Genomic DNA, 19,423 nt, shown 5'->3' with positions numbered 1-19,423 from the left:
GGCTTCCACAGCTTCACAGTATGGAATACTGAGTAGTTGATATCAATAAAAATATAGATTCCACAGCAAATAGAAGAAATTAAAGTAAATCTTCTGTATGAATTTGTATGACTTGTTAAAGAAAGGTCCACTGCCCTTGTAAAAATGTTTTGTTCCTGCACTCTTTCTATGCACATATTTATGCTGGAGAAGGACTCTTCATCAGGGACTGTAGTTACAGGACAAGGGGTGATGGGTTCAAACTGAAACAGAGGAAGTTCAGGTTAAATCTAAGGAAGAAGTTCTTTACTGTGAGGGTGATGAGGCCCTGGAACAAGCTGCCCAGAGAAGTGGTGAATGCTCCATCCCTGGCAGTGTTCAAGGCCAGGTTGGACAGAGCCTTGGGTGACATGGTCTAGTGTGAGGTGTCCCTGCCCATGGCAGGGGGTTGGAACTGGATGATCTTAAGGTCCTTTCCAACCCAAACCATTCTGTGACTCTCTGATACTCACCAAACATTTAGTTTGACAATGACTATATGGAAAGCCAAGTACCAGGGTGCAGACTAGTTAAAAAATGTAGGTTATTTTACTTTATTTCACCATTTCTGTATCCCCAAAAAACTTACCATCACCAACTCAATTTTATCCCTGAAATATTCACTGCTAAAAAACAACTTAGATTAATACATTTTTCATGGCCAATGAATTCATCAGCCTTAAGTTTATTCTTCTCAACTTGCTGGCCACACAAGAACTAAGAACACAGAGCAGTGTTTCCGTAACCTTAGTTTCTCAAAGACAAACTCTGAAGTGTGACAAAGCCATTAGTTTTGCACCACGATACCTTAATTACTGTAACAAGGAATCTTTTCTCATCTTCTTCATGCATTGCACCACTGATGGAGCCTATAGCCCAACAGAGGGTATTCAAATTCTTCCATGACCATTCTGTTCCATTCACTTGATTGTGAAGTTTTTCAGTCATAATTCGTTCCGTGTCTGCATAATCCAGATGTGTAAGGTAAACTGAAAGACAGCAAGAGAGAACAGGCACATTTTGAAGCATCAACCTGGATCACAACTCCACAGGCAAAGTTATATTTGTTTTAAGAAAGAGACAACCGAATTGTTAGGCAAGGGCAATGCTTCTTGCCTGAACTCCTGACAGAACGAGCTAAAAAGCAAACACAAATTGGTTGAAACTGTATTTTAAAGACAGACAATAAGTTTTATTAAGAACTTACTTTTGTTTCAAGGGATCTCAGCAAAACACCACATACAAGTGATGTGCAGAGTCTAAAGCAATGCACGTCTCAGCAACTTAAGTGATTTGGCTGGTAAGCTGAATTATTAACACAAGGCAGACATAGTGATGGTCTACAGGGAATATGGGACTGGCTGCCTATGGGGGACATTCTACTGTGTGTGAGAAGTCAGTCTGTTTTCTTCCACTCTTTATTTCAGTGTCAGTAAGTCTGTTGGTTGCAATAACCCAGCACTGAAGTGGAGATGGCACTCCTGAACCAGTCTAGATGGGAAGATTCAAGTATCACAACACGCACACCTGCATCAGTCCCCAACAGGATTAGTGTCTCTAATACCACATCCAAAATTCTTCCAAGTCAAAAGCAATTCAAGGCCAGATTCAGATACAGGTTTTTACTGTGCCTCAGTACACAGCTTCCACCACATTCTTGCTTTCAAGTGAATCTTAAAGGTAATACACTATAAGCAATAGTTAACATCAGAAATCACACATAACTAAATCTGCACTTCCATATAAATAACCCTGTAACTGGAAATATGACTAAGGCTCAGGACATAAGTTTAATACAGCAAATTAAACTTAATAAAACAATTCTTTATGTTCCATATGAGAAGGTGTTAGAACAATTCCTTAAAGCTGGCTGTGCCTCCATCACAAGTAAAGAAGTGAGAATGAAAGTTTCCACAAACACTTTGCATCACACAGCTTCCCCCAACCCCTAGTTCAGAAACCTCTTACTAAACACTCAGTGTTCTCCCTTAAAGCATGTGCCCTCGATAGAAGAATATTTAGTACTGAAGACTTGATGTCCTAAATATGTGACTCCCTCAAGTTGCAGTTAGGACTCAAAAACCCCTTAAGTTATCGCTACAATACATAGGGATCATCAATGCAAAGATCAGTCACAGCTGAACATGAGATTTCTAAAGATAGCAGCATACTAGTATACACATACTAAAAATAAAACATCCTTGCTATATTAAATGCTGTAAAAATAGTGGTTCTGGTGTTCTTCAGTGTGCTCACAGCTTTCCATTTTTCATTCCTACAGGAGCTATAATTAACTGCAGCTTTTGTACTGTCAAGCAAGGTCATTACAAGACCTCAGCACTAACTCTGGAGAAGACTTTTGAGGCTTTAGTTCAGGCTGGAATTTAGTGTTGTGTTTAAGGAAACTATACCAAGATTTTAAAGTATTCAGAAGACCTATTGAAGGAGAAACCATTTTTGCTGAGGAGCACTTGGTTTGCACCAGACTACAACTACAGTAATAACCAGCAAGTCCACTTCAGAACCCTTGCAGTTTAAAAGCTTTCTGACAGAAGATTCCATTGGATCTGAAACATCTTGGTACAGAAATATCAAAAGCTGTTTTAAAAGGGTAAAGGCAAGGGACAAAAATTAAGTAGTTTATTACTACTTAACCAAGTTATACAACACTACATGCTTCAAACAGAAAACTTCAGAGCAGCACTACCTCCCCTCTTTCCAGTCTGTGTACTACTCCTCCCTGATACTCATTTTACACACATAATAAATCAGATCATAAGCTAACCTTCTGTAACATGCACCTGCACAGACCTAGAGCCCAGAAACACCAGCTAGAAAACTTACCCAATGTTTCTCTCATATTTTTATACAAGTTTATGGAATCTGTATCCTTCATGAATTCTCGTACTACTTCCCCTTGATCATTTTCCACAACGAGGACTTCTTCAGGCTTAGCCATGCGGCTGACCATCAGCAATCGAACCTGTGGGGCGCAAAGGAAAGGTAAAATGGAATCAAACCCTAACATGAAAACACACCCAGAGCTCCACAGGCGTTGTCAGAGCACTCTGGTCAGGCAGCCTGACCCATATAAAGGGTATATCCAGCACTTCATGAGATTAGCTCACATTAAGATTCTACAGAGCCACGTTAACCGAAAAGCTGTTAAGAACAGAACCTGCTGATTTCTCTCTACAACCTGAGTAGCTAAAAACCCCAACCTATGAAATACACTTTCTAGAGCTTCAAAATGCACATTAGGGATCCTTTTGAAGACCACTTGTTCCACACACCCACTTTTTTCCTCTAACCTTTATATGTTTAACCTCTAACCTTTATATGTTTAAAGAAACAGTTTAATATGAGTTTATTTTTCTTTTAAATTACATCTTATATTTTACAACAAATATCTTAAACTGAAACACCATTATTAATACTGACTGGAATCATCTTCAAGTATTTTTGCACATTAAATGACTAGAGTTGAACCAATTACCTACCACTCAAAGCAAGGAAAGTTTTCTTGTGTCACTCTTAACATGAAGCAAAAACTCCAATTCAGGAACAGTATCTAAACCTTTACAGTTCCTTCTCTTAAGCATGGATTACCTTGGACAATACAGGCAAATAAAGCTGTCTCCTTGGAGGAACATCGAAGTGTTGACTTCCCGAAAGCAATGGAGAAGCGGATGTTGAGAACGGGCTTTCCCTGTAGAGCTCAGCAGCTAAATGATTCCAATACTCCAGGCAAATCTTGAAAATTTCAGTTTCTTCAACTTCTGATACCAACAACATGTAATGAAGAGCCTGGAAAAGTGTGGTCGAAACATCTGATTAGTAACTTCAGCGGATAGAACCACATTGCTTCAAGTTCAGTTATCCAGATACTGACAGAATGCCACATTAACATGAAAGTTAGGAACAAGCAGCATAACATTGCAATCCCTCAGTGACACGGGTTAGTGGTGGTCTTGGCAGTGCTGGGGTAATGGTTGGACTTAATGATCTTAAAGGTCTTTTCCAACCGAGTTGATTCTATGATTCTGTGACATTACAAGTCAGTTCTGACCTGCAGAGCCACTCAAAACCAAAGCACCCTGTCAATTACTGTTATTTTCCAAATGTCTATCAATTCTAAATGTAAAGTAACCTCAAGACATCTTTACAGGTGGCATAGCCAAACCAGCCTATCGGTAAACTATCAAACTTGCAGCCTCTGGAGCTTCTGCAAGGCATTTTGCTTGAGAGCCTCAAAACCCCCTCCAACAGCTAGCTGCAATGACTACTGTTGTCAAAGACTACTACTGCTACTCTGTTCTGGATCTTTATACCCTGAAGAACTCAACCATCACAGCCATACTGCTGCCCTGCTTTCCACAAGTCATCTACCAGAACATTCCCAACTTCTTCACTGACAGAACAGCCACAGCAGGCTGAGGAGGGAAGGCCACTGCTGCAATCCGGACAGACTGAGGTACCAACCATAGAATTCAAGAACTACACAGCCAAATGCTTTTTGCCCAGCTTATTTTTCAGTCCCCTGGTGGAAGATGTTAAAGCAACAGCCATCAGTGGGCAAACAGCACGAAACAATGAAATCTGAAGACATTTTCATAGCACAGGTACTGCAGCAACTCAGAGCATTTATTTGAGATGGTTAAAACCTGATTGATTCAGCATCTCTATCTACAGTGTCAAAAGAGAGATTCAGAACAACCACACATTAGTCTTATGACCATCATTTTTTGTTGGCAATTTCACTTGCAATAACTGATGTAGCTTCCTCCACTAGTCTACACAGCTCCAATGAATCTGTGGAATAATTTCAGATCTGTTACATCCAAAGTGCAGGAATGAAACAGGTTAAAATGACACAGAGCTTTAAAGAAGCTGTGCAGTTAGGTTCCATTACACTGGAATTTATAGAAGTGAAATTTGCCACCATTTTAAGCCAGCTTAAGGATTCTGCTGAACATTTATTATCCTGAAAAATTGACTGAAAGTCATTCTGAGTTTTGTAAATATCTGTTTTAAAGAAGAATTTAATACAGTTATGCTGGACAAGAGAAGAGGCCAGCACCTAAGAACTGCACTCCACCTTACACACCACAGCAAAGGACATACAACAGCTTCAGCCTTTTATACAGGTCTTCCTAATAAAGCCTCAACTAAAGTGGAAACTTTTGCTGCACTCCCCCAATTCACAGCTATTTTGAAAGCTTACTATTTGCAAATTGAGGAATTATTTGGGAACTGTTGACAGTTGTTCTTTTTAAAACAGAAAAGTGATACTCCTCTTAGTCCATCTTCTAAATGAGCTGCAGTTTGGTATTTGCAACCAACTTATATTAATATACTTTTTATTTTGCAGAAGAATACCTCTAGAAGAAACATTGAGAATTCCTAGCTGGAAAACAGACTAGGATTGAGATGGACATGCTAGAGAACCCCTGATCCACCTGCAAGATGTACTTCTCCCTCCCCATGGAACCTGGTCTCCAGGTTTAAACTGTGGTATTGTTTTTCTACCTCTGTCTTGGGTCAGTTCCTTGCCCTATTGCCTCCATATGAGCACAGGGCTTGGTTCTGGGCATGGGAAGTGGTGCTTCAAGGGGCTATGGGGCCAGTTTCATCCCCTTGGAGCTCAGCAGTGGGAGAGGGATAGCCTCATTTCCCAGAGATTAACAAAACACAACTGAAACTCCCTAATATTGTGACCCAGCTCCACCACCACATGAGGTAGTACCTTCAGTGTTTAGCAGTCACCTAGAATAAGCCTTTCCACCCTTCATTCTTAGCTGAATTTCCAGAGATCCCAGTGATTTTGACAGGGAAGTTGCACTTTATTGTCAAAATTGTAAAGTGTGCAGCAGTCTCCAAGAAGGGAACAAGCCAAGAGGAAGGACAACTGCAGATCTTGTTCTCAGCGAGTACTGTAAGGCAGCTGGCAACTGAGCCCAGCTCCTCCAAGGCCAGTAATACTACAACAAAGCAGGCAGAGTCACTTGCTAGAGCTCTGCCATTACACACAGCTTTTACTACATTGAAACAGAGTATCATCCTTGAGGATGACATTCAAAACCTTTCAGTTAATCTTTAGGAAATGAGGCAACAAGTTACACCAGGACGGAAGCACTGAACCACAGCATGTGCGTAACCTCTGAGTGCTAAATAAAAACCTAACTGAGCTGCTTCATACAGACTGATTACAGTCACAGCAACACTTTCTCCAGGAGAGTTAAACTGCAAGTAAAGTACATCAAGACCCATAGAAAAAGAATATATGTATTTATTTTAAAGCAGTATTTAACACTTTCAATGAGGAACGAGTAAGAAGAGGGAGGAGGGACAGATTTATGTCTTCAGACATTGTACAGGATCACTGAAAACAGAAGGCCACTAAAGCACATTAGGAAACAAATTTGAAAGGTTTTTTTGTATGAGATTTACTAATTATGAAGGAAATAGGATTTTCTTTCCCCCCGACCCATTTTAAGTACAACGATCTAGAGATTGTATTAGAACCACATCCTTTGAGTACGAGGACACACTCTGAAGCAGATAAACTGAGCAACGTACCTCCATTAATGTTTCCCTCAGATTTAATCTTTTCTCTATCAGTTGCCCATGTTCTTTGAGGAACGTGCAGAGAAACAAGCTGAGATTCTGAATGAAGTTCTGTTCATCATCTTTTCCGTTTGAGTACGCAAGTCGGATATTGGTATTTAAAGGAAGCATCTAATAAAAAGAACACAGACATTAAGCAAGGATTTCTCTTTTCATACAGAAGTAGAACTACTGTATTTTAGCAAATATGTTGCTCTTTTTACAAGAAAGCCCTTCTGCTTTTCATGGTACCCCCTCTTTACAGAGCTTTCTTACACTAAAGTCTTACAGCTCCTTCATTTCATGCCTGATCCCAAGGTGGACAGCAAAGTAAAAATGCAAACAGACACCAGAAGTTCCAATGAACTAAACCTTTATCCACCCTTTGGAGCAGCAGCTGTAAACAAGGAGAGTATTCACTCTGTTACAGACATTTCCAACTGGCTTTGGGCAAAGGTGTTCCAAAAATGTGGTTGTTACCTGCCCCTAGTAACATGAAGTTTCAAAACATTACATCATCATAATGTTAGAACAACATGAAACGCCTCCTCCTTGATATTTAGAAATGAGCAGAGAAGGCTCTGAAGGACACTGGAATATGTATTTCAATACCCTTGTAGAGATCTCTGCCACCTTTTAAGAGATGCATTGGCTTTTAAATTCTATCATCATACAAATAAAACACTTTCAACACTGTCATCAAGTAGTGAACTACACTCTAATGTCAACACTATTAAGTTACAGAATAGAGAGAACAAAGTTTAACACACTTGGCTGCTGCCAGCTTTTGCGTGGTTTTGATTGTTCTCCACCTTCATTTTACAAAGATAAGAGCGAGTCAAACCCTTGCAATAAATGCAACAGTTTGCATCAAATCCATTCACAACAGTCATGCTAAAAACCTGCTGGTTGCAAAACACGTCAAAGACCCCAACTTAGGCCAGATTAAATTTAACTATAAAAACCCTATAGCTCTGCTGGAAGCTGGAGGAGAGGGGGAGGCATTAAAAGAAGTATGCCTGTTCTAAAGAACCTCCAGCATGGACTAACATTGCAAACAGAGGACAAAACAACCCCAAAACAACCAAACCTTCTTCAACTGTCCACATAAAGATGCACACACAACGAGGAAAGCTACACACACATGTACCTGAATCTGAACTGCTTGGAGAGGAAACATCAAATTATATAAATTTAAAACAGGGTTTTATGTGACAAACATGTCTCTCAGTTTCAAACATTAAATAGCAACTTGCAAAAGACAGGTCAGGTCAGGTCTTTCAAGGCTCACAATGCACATTTTGTTGCGTCTCTCAACTTTCCCCACCAGACACAGCCTTAGTGCTCAAAATGCCTCTCACGTTCATCAGATCAATGCAACAGAAATATAGGTGCGATCTAGAGTCAGAAAACTACACTTAACATCTTCTGATCAAGCCATAAATACCACTGAAGAACAGTATTTGTCCTATAATGAATATAAACATGTAAACTGAAGTAGGTTCTATGGACATTGATTTTGTGAAGAGTCAGGAGACAGGTTACAAAAAGCATTACCTGTTTTAACTGCATCATGGTCAGTGTGAAAAGTGTTACAAACTGTTCTTCGTACTGGCTTACACTGACACCTGCAATCTCTGTGAGGCACTTCAAAGAGACATTTCGAAACATGGGAACATTTAAGAACTGTTGGGAGAAGAAAAGAGTATTGTAAAAGTGTTACATGCTAAGCTTATTTCCAACTTCTATTTACATTCAAGAGCTGTCAATTCTGGCATGAGTACCTTGTATATTAGTGTGCTGATTAACTTGGTCTCAAATATATATCCCAGAGGAATCCAGTTCAGAAATCGTAGCAAAGTTTCCAAAGTTGCTTGAACTAAAGGAGCATTTTGGGAGTTTTCCTGCAAAGGAACATTAATGTTTATGACGCTGTTGGGCATGATGGGGGAATCTTTAAAGACATCATTAGAGAAACAAGACTTACCATTACAAACTGACACAGCTGAAATATCTGAGAGAATTCATTGCACATGCTGTAAAAGATAAAAATAATTAAGTGTTTCCACATTCCACAATATCTACTTTAATCACAATGTCTGTGCTCACAGAACAGGTCCTGAATTTGAACTTGAAGCCTGTGCCTGCAAATTCTAGCTTGGAAATGTAAGCGATGCTGAAATGCTCTGCTAAAAGGGTAGGAACCATCAGTCAACAGATGCTGCTTGCAGTAAGGTAGAAATGTGTGTACAAAGAAGCTGGGTATCACCTGAGAGTACTGCTTAAGGAAGAACCAGTAACCCACTCGGCCTCATAAATCAAATCAGACAGCTGTAGGTGTTCACTCAAAAGTGAGAGCAACTATTTAGCAGCAAGCACAAAGTCTACCCTACTTATTAAGATGTAAATATATATACTTGCCTGTCTTTCAAATGCTTAGCTTTCACTTGAGTAATCTGGCCACTGGAAAAATCAAACACTTCTTCACTCAATAGCTTAAGGATCACCATATTGTTCTGACAAAGGCTTTCACTAGTCCTGCTTGCTCCCACAATATCGCTTATAAAAGTTGGCCAGTGCTTTGGCCATTCCTGTTTCAGTATCTGAAAAGTGAAACATCCATATGTTAGATACATATGCAAAGGCAAAAAGACTTTAAGATTTAGAACTTTATAAACTCTAACTCACCTGAACAAGAATCATATTCAATTTCCCAATATACACTTTCTCTTTCTGGATAAGAGAAGAAAAGAGTCAGGTTGTGCATAATATCCCCCTCCCTCTTCCTCCCCTGAAGAGAATTCACTTACTTCTACACATGTTGGATCAGATGAGGTCTTGATAATTAGGCCAACAACGTATTTTTTAATACCTGCAGAAGAGTTAGGAATTTATTTTCAACTGTGCCACATATCATGAATACAGTCATAAGTATTTCTGAATTCAGATTGTTCACATGATTTTAGACAGAAACACTTCTAAGGAACATATATGCATTTATTAGTGAGCATCCCTCTTGATTTTTCTCCTAGATGGAAAAATCCACCTTTGCATCTATTCGGCAAGGGTATCATTTCAAATGTACAAAATGGCTTTAAGATGAAGCTACTTCAGTGAAACAAAAGGAAAACAGACTAAGGACTAGAGCGTATTTGTAGTAATCTGCACCACATCAATCTATCAGCTTCCTAAAGGCTGCAAGAAATTGAGGAATGTTGCATGGGTGGGACTGCACAACACCACATTAGGCTGAAGATGGAAAGATGGCATCAGCACTGATGTCCAGACCCTGAAATATACTGCAATAGGTACTTACAAATGCAACTGTAGAGCTCCCCCAGTGAAACATGTTTCCACCCATCATGCATGTTCAGACCATACCTACCAACTCCAACCTGGCAGATATATTCTTACTGCTCAGCCAAATGTTTACAAGGGCAAGACAAAATACAAACCGAAGTCCTCCACCTCTCCTTTGACTAATGCTTTATTAATAGAAAGGGAATCCAAGACTCAACAGAGCTTTTTAAGCATGACTCTAGTTTTAACACCAATTTAGCCAGAATTGCACAGAAAGCTTTGATAACATCACCTTGACTGTATGTACGAGTTCAGATGTGCTCCAGGTGACCCATTTTAAACACAGCATGCACAGCATTTCAAAGTTAAACACTGTGCCAGAGCTTAGTTTTCCTTGCATCATCTTACAAGAACGAAACTGAAACTTTATTCACCAATACAGCACAATGCCCTTGGATTTGGATATTGTGCTTTTACAGCACACGTGGATGCTATGGATTACAATGCTCCCAATGAATTCTAGTTTATTGCTTTCGGTTTTTTGTCAACTGGGGGCACGGACTGTATTTAAATCAACTGTTGTGTTTCTTCTACAAATGGTTTTAAATGACTTTAGAGCTTTCAGCTCCACCACAGGAAAACACCACCCCCAAAAAGCACCATAACAAAACACTGTAGCAAGTTGTACTGCTTGAAGTTTCATTTTGCCACTAATGCTCAGCTCCCTCCTCACCATTCACTAAAGACATGCAAACAATGGCTTTCCAAGTGACTTTTCATCACAATATCCATACCTAAAGCCAGGCTGTACAAAACCATCTGACTCCAAGAAGAGGCATGCACAGAGGATCTGCAGTGATGAACTAGGTGAACATTACTAATAGTTCTACTTTGACACAGCTCTGACTCAATGACTGACCTGAGCACAGCAGGGATTAAATACTTCAGACCAGGCAAGTGTTTTCTTGTCATAAGGAAGTTTCAGAATAGGTGCATGTTTTGCTATTCAAATTCAGGAACCCAAAATCTGGTTTCAATCAGTTCTTCAACAAGACAATCACCTGACTCATGCAGACAAAAGCATACATTGAAGGCTTAGAACAAGTTGTCACTTCACTGAGGAGGATGCTTTATGTTGAAGACATTTCATTTCCCCGTAGCCACTATTCTACATTTTAAAACATTTCTAAGTCTTTACCAGAATTAGTCCTTTTTTATTTGCATTTCAAGCCTGAGCAACAAGATTAAACAAATAGTTTGGCAACTGCATTCTCATGAAACCTGGAAAAAACAGGTCTAGACCTTGAGCCATTAGACACGTACTAGAGAGGAGCTGTTCTACAGGTCGTTCCGATAACAAATGAAACTATTCATCACTATCAATTGGGATCAATCCCCACCACTCCAGAAGGATGGCCACTGACAGTAAGTATCACTGTCAGTCACTGGGCAAGAGTTCTTACCAAGCACTAGCATTAGTCTGACATCATAGGCCTGTCCTACTATTTTAAAGCTGAAAACCCCACACTCTTGCTGAAGCAGTACAGTCATTCACAAATGACACATGAAAGCCCCCAAAATAGTATGGAAATGGGTTTGCAGTGCCAGAAACTCAACTATTGTAACTGTCTGCCAAACCACTAAGGGAAGCGTACTGCTGCAACTCTGCGTTTCCAAATGGAATTAGAAAGTGAGTCTTGTTCTTATTAGACTCCAAAGCTACATATTTTCCATCTTGTTGCATCAGTAGTACTATGTAGTTCAGTTCCAACTTGAACGTTGTGCTACCATAGATCATTCCTTGAGATCAGCAGATGAAAAGAGTAATTCTACTCCAAAGCTTCTCCATTGGGGGAAACAAAAAAAAAACCCATAAAAATAATAACTAAAATCGATTATTAGTCATAATTGTCAAAAGACAACCTAAAAAGCTTGCTTATTTCCACACACACACACACGCTGCAGGCTTCTCAGGTCTTCCATCCAGTGAAGAAAGTCATATTCTTAAGCCCTTAAAAGCATCAGCTCTCCAATTCTCTAATACCTTTTTTGGCTTGAATGGCATTTTCCACCTGAAACTGAAGTATCATGGGTTTTTAATATTTAATAGCTGACTCTTGGTGGCCCTGCTTTGGCAGGGCATTGGACTAGATGATCTTCAGAGGTCCCCTCCAAGCCCGATCATTCTGTGATCTTATTCCACAGGAAAGATAATTCCCAGTAGAACAAACATTTCAGCTTTGTGCTCTGGCACAAACCAACACCCAGGCTAGTTACCATTTTTCAGCAAATACATCCAAGAAACTGTTCAAGGGTTGTAGTCCATTGGATTTACTAAAATCAGTGGTTTGAGAACTTAAAGGAAGTACTATTTTAAGGAGGCAGCACAGGACACGCACGACCCCACCATCGCTGCCCAGAAGGTCTCCTTCAATCACAGGAGCAGCCGAACAAGTCTTGAAGATGGCAACAACACAAGTGCCAAGTTCAGACCCTTCACGGAGCCAAATGGGAAGCGACAGACATTCCTGGAAAACAGACCTTCTAATAACACAAAAAACCCAACCACAACACCCAGGACACATGGAGTGTTCTTCAAGGACCATCCAACATTACAACTACACTGATCCCATGACAACCTGTGATCAAAGGGAGGCAGATCCTGTTTGCCATTGAGACAGCACTGACAGTCCTAGTACCTGCTCAGGAACTTTTTTGGAGGCTAAACTAGTAGGAAAATAGTTACCAAAAAGTTCAGTCATTTCAAAACTGTTTTGCAACTGTCTCCTGTCAGCTTAGCCCCCTGAACCAACTCACCAAAGGGCCAGAGAAGCACCAGTACTGGCTCGAAGACATAATAAAGTGCTCAGGTGAGGAACACCTTTATCCACAGCAGTTTAGTAGTAGATCAGCCCAGTTGCAACATCAAAATATGTTCTAATTATCAGTGAGGCTGGGCATCAGCAGCTGCAGAAGACCTGGACCAGCACCACTGTTATCTGGATGAGCATTAGATATTGTAGTCCTTCTGTGCAAGTTGACTCTCTACAGAGGCAAACATGCAGTAACATTGAAACACTTTCTGGAGGGAAAGTGTTTTCACAAGTGACCCAAGCTATGCAATGGTTAGAGCTGAACAGGGGCACTGAGGAACATCACATTATCCAAAACTGGTAAATTCTGCAGTCTAAACTCGAGCAGTGTCAAATACCCTGGAGTTCAACCTTTGAAGGTGTTTTTAGAAGCAACTACATCTCATCAACTGTTTAACCTGAGCTCCTATCGTGACCAAATACAGCATGTTACCATGAATGCCCAGTCAGTAAGTAGACAAAAGCACTTACTACACTTAAAACATACAAGCACATTCCTTTATGCAGTTAGAGCACAAGCACCTAGCAAGCGTTGAAAACTATTCTAGCTGGTGCTGCAGATGCAAGTTTACACTAATGCACTAAAATTAAGAAATTCTCCATTTATATTAAGGAATAAGAGGCATAAATAAAGCAGGTGGACAACAGAACTCAGCAAATTAACGTTAGCTTGCCACCAAGATTAGGATGTCAAACCCTAAAGCTGAGTTGTCCCCTTCAGGGATGTTTGTATGCATGTATATACTAACTGTTTAAGCAGTCCCAAAACGTGGCCAAAAATGCCATCTTACTTTTAGTCTTAAGAAACAGTGCTTTCCTATACTGTCCCACAAATCATCTGTCCCTATTAGTGAACTCAGTTCATTATGTGTTTCCTTTTCAACACAAAAGGAGGTATCATGAAAATTCTTATAAAGGGCACAGAGCTTGTCTTACACACATACACAAGTGCATTGTAGTTCATTCCCCCTTCATCACACAGAGAATCAAAAAACACCTCTTCCTGAAGCAGGCCACAAATTTCCATTAAAATATCTCATCATTCCACACTCTTTACAGCAGCTTAAACTGCATCAAAAGCTTTACACTTAACTCCAGAGCCTTCCTGTGAGCCACTAAACTGCAGCTCTCTGAACACTTCACTTTGAGGGAAGTTGTACAAGCAATTCAGGTTTCATAATGAAGAAATGCTTATCCATTCCAGCTCAAAACACTCCAGACAAGCTCACTCTGTTCACAGGAACTGAATTTCATTACCCATTGCAGGATTAATGACACGTATCACTGAATTGAAGACCAAGAAGCCCTTATTTCTAGCCAGATTTTCACACTGTAAGAGAAAATCTTCCCGAGACCACAGCACTTTAATCAAATCACATCCTTTGTAGGTATTATTGAACAATCAACTCTACAGAATATCAGAATTTAAAACAATTTATATCACCTCTGTAACTGCAAACTTTTGCTTGAGAATGGTAGTACAATACCCTGGAAATAAGGCAAGTTCACCACTCCATGAGATGTTCTGGAATATGCCACCCACCTTCCACTAAAGCAGCCTCAGTAAGGTCTGAATGAAAACCACATTACACCATTTGTACACATGTAAGCAATCCAAAGCATTCTTAGGGACTAAATGCATTATAAAGAGCAAGTGTAACCCATTGCTATGGTCTATGACTAAACACGTCTCATGGCTGAACACGCAGGCCAAGCATCAGATTGAACCTAATTTTACCAATTGTGCCCCATAAATTCCACTTCTGTCTAAATAACCCATTGGTTCAAACTACAAACTCCAAAAAACCAAAAAAATTCAAGGACAAGAAAAAGCACACTCATCACATAAGTATTTCAGAAAAGTAAACTCATTGTTTTGCCCAATATCCGCTTTAGAACTATGGGAGGATACAGATCAGCTCTCCAAAGGTGCTTACAATCCTCAACCTTCAAAATCAATGACACCTGAGGAATAGAAAGACTTTTTACAAGTGTCTTGGGTTCAGCTGTAACAGTTATTATTCTCCTTCCTAGTAGTTGGTGCAGGGCTGTGTTTTGGCTTTAGTCTGAAAACAATGCTGATAACACACCAATGGTTTAGTTGTTGCTAAGGAATGCTTACCCCGATCAAGGACTTTTCAGCCTCATGCTCTGCCAGTGAGGAGGGGCACAGGAAGCCGGGAGGAAGCAGAGACAGGACACCTGACCCAGACTAGCCAAAGGGGTATTCCATACCACAGCACATCATGCCCAGTATAGAAACTGGGGGAGCCACCTGGAAGGCCCAGATCACTGCTCAGGCCAGGCTGGGTAGCGGTTGGCAGGTAGTGAGCAGCGTTTGTGTTTATTGGGTTTTTTTCCCTTTCCCTTTTAGTTTTATATTCTCTCCCCTTGTTATTTCCCTTATCATTATTATCAGTAGCAGTTGTTTTGTATTATACTTCAGTTATTGGACTGTTCTTATCTCAACCCATGGAGTTTATATGACTTCTATTCTCCTCCCCATCCCGCCCAGAGTGAGTGAGTGGCTCCATGGTACCAAGTTACTGGCTGGGCTTAAACCACGACTACAAGTTAAAGGGTACCATGGCCAGAAGAGTCCAACTAAAAGCTATTTTAAAATAAGAGCAAACTTAAGAACAGAGTTTCAAGTCTAAAGAACACATTTTCCTACTGACATTTCGAATTTGGAAGCTAAAACCTCCCAGGCATTCTGACTGAAGGAGTAACAAAACCCTGGCTAACCTCAAGACACAACAAGTCATCCTGATGTACAACTTGGGAAAAAACCCACAACTCAAAGGCTACAGTTCAGGCTCTATAATTAATGACAGTTTTTGAAACAACCTCCCTGAAAAATCTGGGAGAAATACAACTTTTCCATTCACTGACAGCTCAATTCAGGATGTTCTTCACTTCAACTCTTAAGCACTACTATTGCTAAAAAGGGAAAACAGTATTTTCTCATAAATGGATTTAGCTTTGTGTTACCCAAAAGTAAGATCTGACAGCTGTATTTACTACACAAATCAAATTAGACATGTTAAGTCTTATAAAGTAAGATATAAGGTAAAATTAACTGATTTATAACCTGCAGGAATTGCTACTAAGCTTCGCTTTGTTACACTGAGTTGCAGTTTCCTGCACCCATATTTTACTAGTTACACTTCCAAAAGGAAAATCCTGTCAACTAAAGGAAGAACTGGAGCCAGGATGAAAAAAAATCCTCAATTTAACCAGTTTTCTTATCTCCCAGGTAATCAAAGCACCTGAATGAGCTCTGGAGTAGTTCTTTTGTACCAGTCAGCACCATCAGCCAAAAAAATAAACACCAACTACCACCACAGACCAAATGAAACTGGATTTGAGATTAAACATTGATTCTCCCTCCTAAACCACCGAGGCCAAGATGCCATGGTAGCTAAATATATTTAGTTCCTCTTCTGTTGATGTAGCAGAGAAACCAGACAAGTAAAAACCAACTAACCCAGTTCCCCTAAAAGGTGAAAATAAAAGTCACAAATATTAGTTTGGCTTTGTGAAAGGGAAAAATATTTTAAAAGGCTAAACTAAAGACACACATTATAGAACCATAGAATGGTTTGGGTTGGAAGGGACCTTAAAGCTCATCCAGTTCCAACCCCCTGCCACAGGCAGGGACACCTTCCACTAGAGCAGGTTGCTCCAAGCCCCTGTGTCCAACCTGGCCTTGAACACTGCCAGGGATGGGGCAGCCACAGCTTCTCTGGGCACCCTGTGCCAGCGCCTCAGCACCCTCACAGGGAAGAGCTTCTGCCTTATTCATTAGGATGAAGGACTTTCCCCTCCCCAAAGTCTTCAGAAAAAGTACAAAAGTCAGAAAAATAATACTTAAAATTGACTGCAGAGCTACAGACAGTAACTTTATTTTGCATTGCAATGTATTGAGCTATAGTTATTGTGTCTTCTCAGGTGACAGGAACCACTCAAACAGTGCCATCGTGCCTGCACACAGTGAAGTAACAAAAATCTAAAGCACCAACTCAAATATACCAGTTCCACAATTCATTTAAGCCATGTAGCCACGACATCTTGAGACTAAATGAGACAACATGATCCAAAGCACCGCCAACCACCTCACCCTACCGCCACGGTTTCTCAGCTGTTCTATGCATTAAGAGTGTCCCTTTATAAGACTTAAAATTACTGAATTATATTCTGTATTTGGCACTTGTTCAGTTCCAAACTATCAAGTAAGTCTAACTCAGCATTGTCTCCTATTCTAATACACCTCCCTTCACCAGCAGGCAGTAGCAAGCTGAGCAACTGCTTCAAACTACTGACTCTTTGCTTTCTTCCTACTCTGCTGCCACAGCCAAAAACATTAGGAGAGCACCTTCCAAATACCGAAACTAAGTGCTCATACAACAAGATACAAGTAAGTTGAGATACTCTAAAGGTACACAGAAGACTTAACTTCAGTGTGCTCCCTTGGCTTCTCAGAAGGACATAGTTGTGTCCGAGCCTCATTTGAACCTGTTTCCTAGAAACCTACAAGTGTGTTTCCAAGAGCAAAATGAATGTGAAACCTTACTTTCACTTTCAAAAAGAGCTTTGCTTTATCTGTCAACCTATAGTTGGAAGGGATGGGGGAGGGAAGGTGAGAAGAGTAACCACAGAAATGTGGAAGTCTCCCTCTACACACTTTTTTCCATCAACACTTACATTTTAATCAATACAGTTTCAGAACCAAAGCACTCTGAGGAAAAATGTAAAACACATCTTAGCAGCGTTAACAAAAATTCACAGCAGAACACAGAACATTGTAATAACTTTAATGAGTTCCAAGACCAGCATTTACTAAAAAGCATGGAACAACATTCAACGTCAAGAATTTAAAGTACTTCATGTTTTGAAGTCCAAGTTATCATGGCTTGACAGAAAGCTGTGTGAACAAGCACAAATCCTGTACCATAGAGGTACCTCCATTTACTACAGGTAACGTCTAAAATTCAGCACACATTGCAAGCTGGGAGGAAGGAAAAAAATTGAAATAAATTAAACAATACAGCATTTATGTTAAGACTTCCAGACTCTGCAATGACAGAAGACTAGGGGTTTTCCCTACACTGTGCTGCCAGTTACAGCAATGTAGCTGCACATACACCGACATGAATTAAAGCAGACTTTACAGTATTTCACTGCCTAAAAGAATGAATTACCATTAGTCGTTAAGACTATGCATTTAGTCTTAGTGTATCTATTTTAAAAGCATCACAACAGCTTACAATCTCAAAGTTACATAAACCTACACATGCTAGCAGATGGACCATGTAGCCTTAGAAACATGACAGGATACTGGTGGGGCTGTGTACACTTCTGTGCCAACTAGAGAGAGACAAAACCTCTACCTCAGAGCCAGGAGCTGACCTCCAAGCTGCCTATGGTTAGACATCTTCAGGTAAGTCAGTGCAACACTTAACCAATGATGCTCCAAAACCATCAGTCACACCTTTTACCTTCACAGAATTTCAGGTGCTCACCACCCCACCTAGACCACTATCACAAAAGGGAAAGTCATGGTTGAATCATCCAAAAAAGCACAGATGGTCTTACTACATGACAAAAAGTTACTAGTCTAATTGGATTTGAAGCTGAAAATGACTTAAATGGGGACCGACAGTCTAAATCTCAGTTAACACACAAAGTTAAGAGGAAATGACAAAAATCCCTCCCTACCTTCACACTGGTTCCTTGGAAGGATCTTCCATCTTGTTTTTATCACATTTTCCAAGATTTGCAGTCCATAATACTGAAATTGGAGAAGAACAAAATGTGAGTACATTACTGTAGGACTAACTAACTTTCAGGACTCTCAATCAATCAGACATTCACACTTAACGTCTAAGACTTCGAGATTATTAAGCTAACAATTTTATTAAAAATATATATATATATGTCTATTCACCCATTTACTGAGGTTTCATGCATTTTTCTTTTCTTGTTTTACTCTTCACTACTCTAAGTCCTGCTGTTTGATCATGCTCACACCAGGAGGGGAGAGGGGGAAATAATACTAATGAAAAGCCCTCTCTCTGGCAGACAATTTTGGCTATCTGGAGAAGTAGCAGCCAGATATGAATTTCTATCATAAATGACTGCTCATATGTTCAAGTATTAACACAACCAGGCTCCTAAAATATTTAGCAGCTTGGATGCTCTCAAGCTTCCTATCGTTCTTCTAAGAGCTGAAAAAAAAAAGATCTTGTCTTAGCATCACATGTCCTGACACTGGCACTTCCTACAGAAAGGAATTCCCAAACTTCCCTGGTGTGTTACTTTAGGAACAGCAAGACAACCCACAGGTTTATTTAATTTCAATACCCACCCCAATATGGCAGCTATTTCTACTATTTAAAGATGAACTTTTGTGCTCAGTCAAAGAATAACAGAAATGTGAATAAACTCTTGGAAATCCTTTTACCTTTCAGGAATTCCTTCCTATGTTCTTACCCGAAACCGATAGGTTTGTAAAGTAATCGGTAAGGCCACAGTCCCTCTGCCCATTTGTCCCTACTGCCAACTCACAGTAACAGGGAAAGAAGTTTGTGGTGCTATGATGAAGAACTTTAATGTGTAAAACCCCA

General features: G+C 40.0%; 1 protein-coding gene across 7 annotated transcripts in view; it reads right to left on the bottom strand.

The window, feature by feature from the left end:
- Positions 1-19,423, bottom strand: part of XPO1 (exportin 1) — a 40,593-nt gene that overhangs the window by 9,630 nt on the left and 11,540 nt on the right. For all 7 annotated transcript variants that reach the window (XM_030490267.1, XM_030490269.1, XM_030490271.1 and 4 more), the window contains 11 exons: positions 18,516-18,588; positions 9,435-9,496; positions 9,313-9,357; positions 9,046-9,227; positions 8,612-8,660; positions 8,409-8,528; positions 8,182-8,310; positions 6,598-6,756; positions 3,628-3,825; positions 2,863-3,001; positions 826-1,007 (listed from right to left, as the gene is read on the bottom strand). In XM_030490267.1, coding sequence (XP_030346127.1) covers positions 826-1,007; positions 2,863-3,001; positions 3,628-3,825; positions 6,598-6,756; positions 8,182-8,310; positions 8,409-8,528; positions 8,612-8,660; positions 9,046-9,227; positions 9,313-9,357; positions 9,435-9,496; positions 18,516-18,588 — 1,338 coding nt within the window. The remainder of the gene's footprint in view (positions 1-825; positions 1,008-2,862; positions 3,002-3,627; positions 3,826-6,597; positions 6,757-8,181; positions 8,311-8,408; positions 8,529-8,611; positions 8,661-9,045; positions 9,228-9,312; positions 9,358-9,434; positions 9,497-18,515; positions 18,589-19,423) is intronic.

The sequence above is a fragment of the Strigops habroptila genome, chromosome 6, assembly GCF_004027225.2.
Source record: "Strigops habroptila isolate Jane chromosome 6, bStrHab1.2.pri, whole genome shotgun sequence".
Classification (NCBI taxonomy): Eukaryota; Metazoa; Chordata; class Aves; order Psittaciformes; family Psittacidae; genus Strigops; species Strigops habroptila.
The sequence above is the reverse complement of the archived record's forward strand: the minus strand, read 5'-3'. Positions and strand labels throughout refer to the sequence as shown.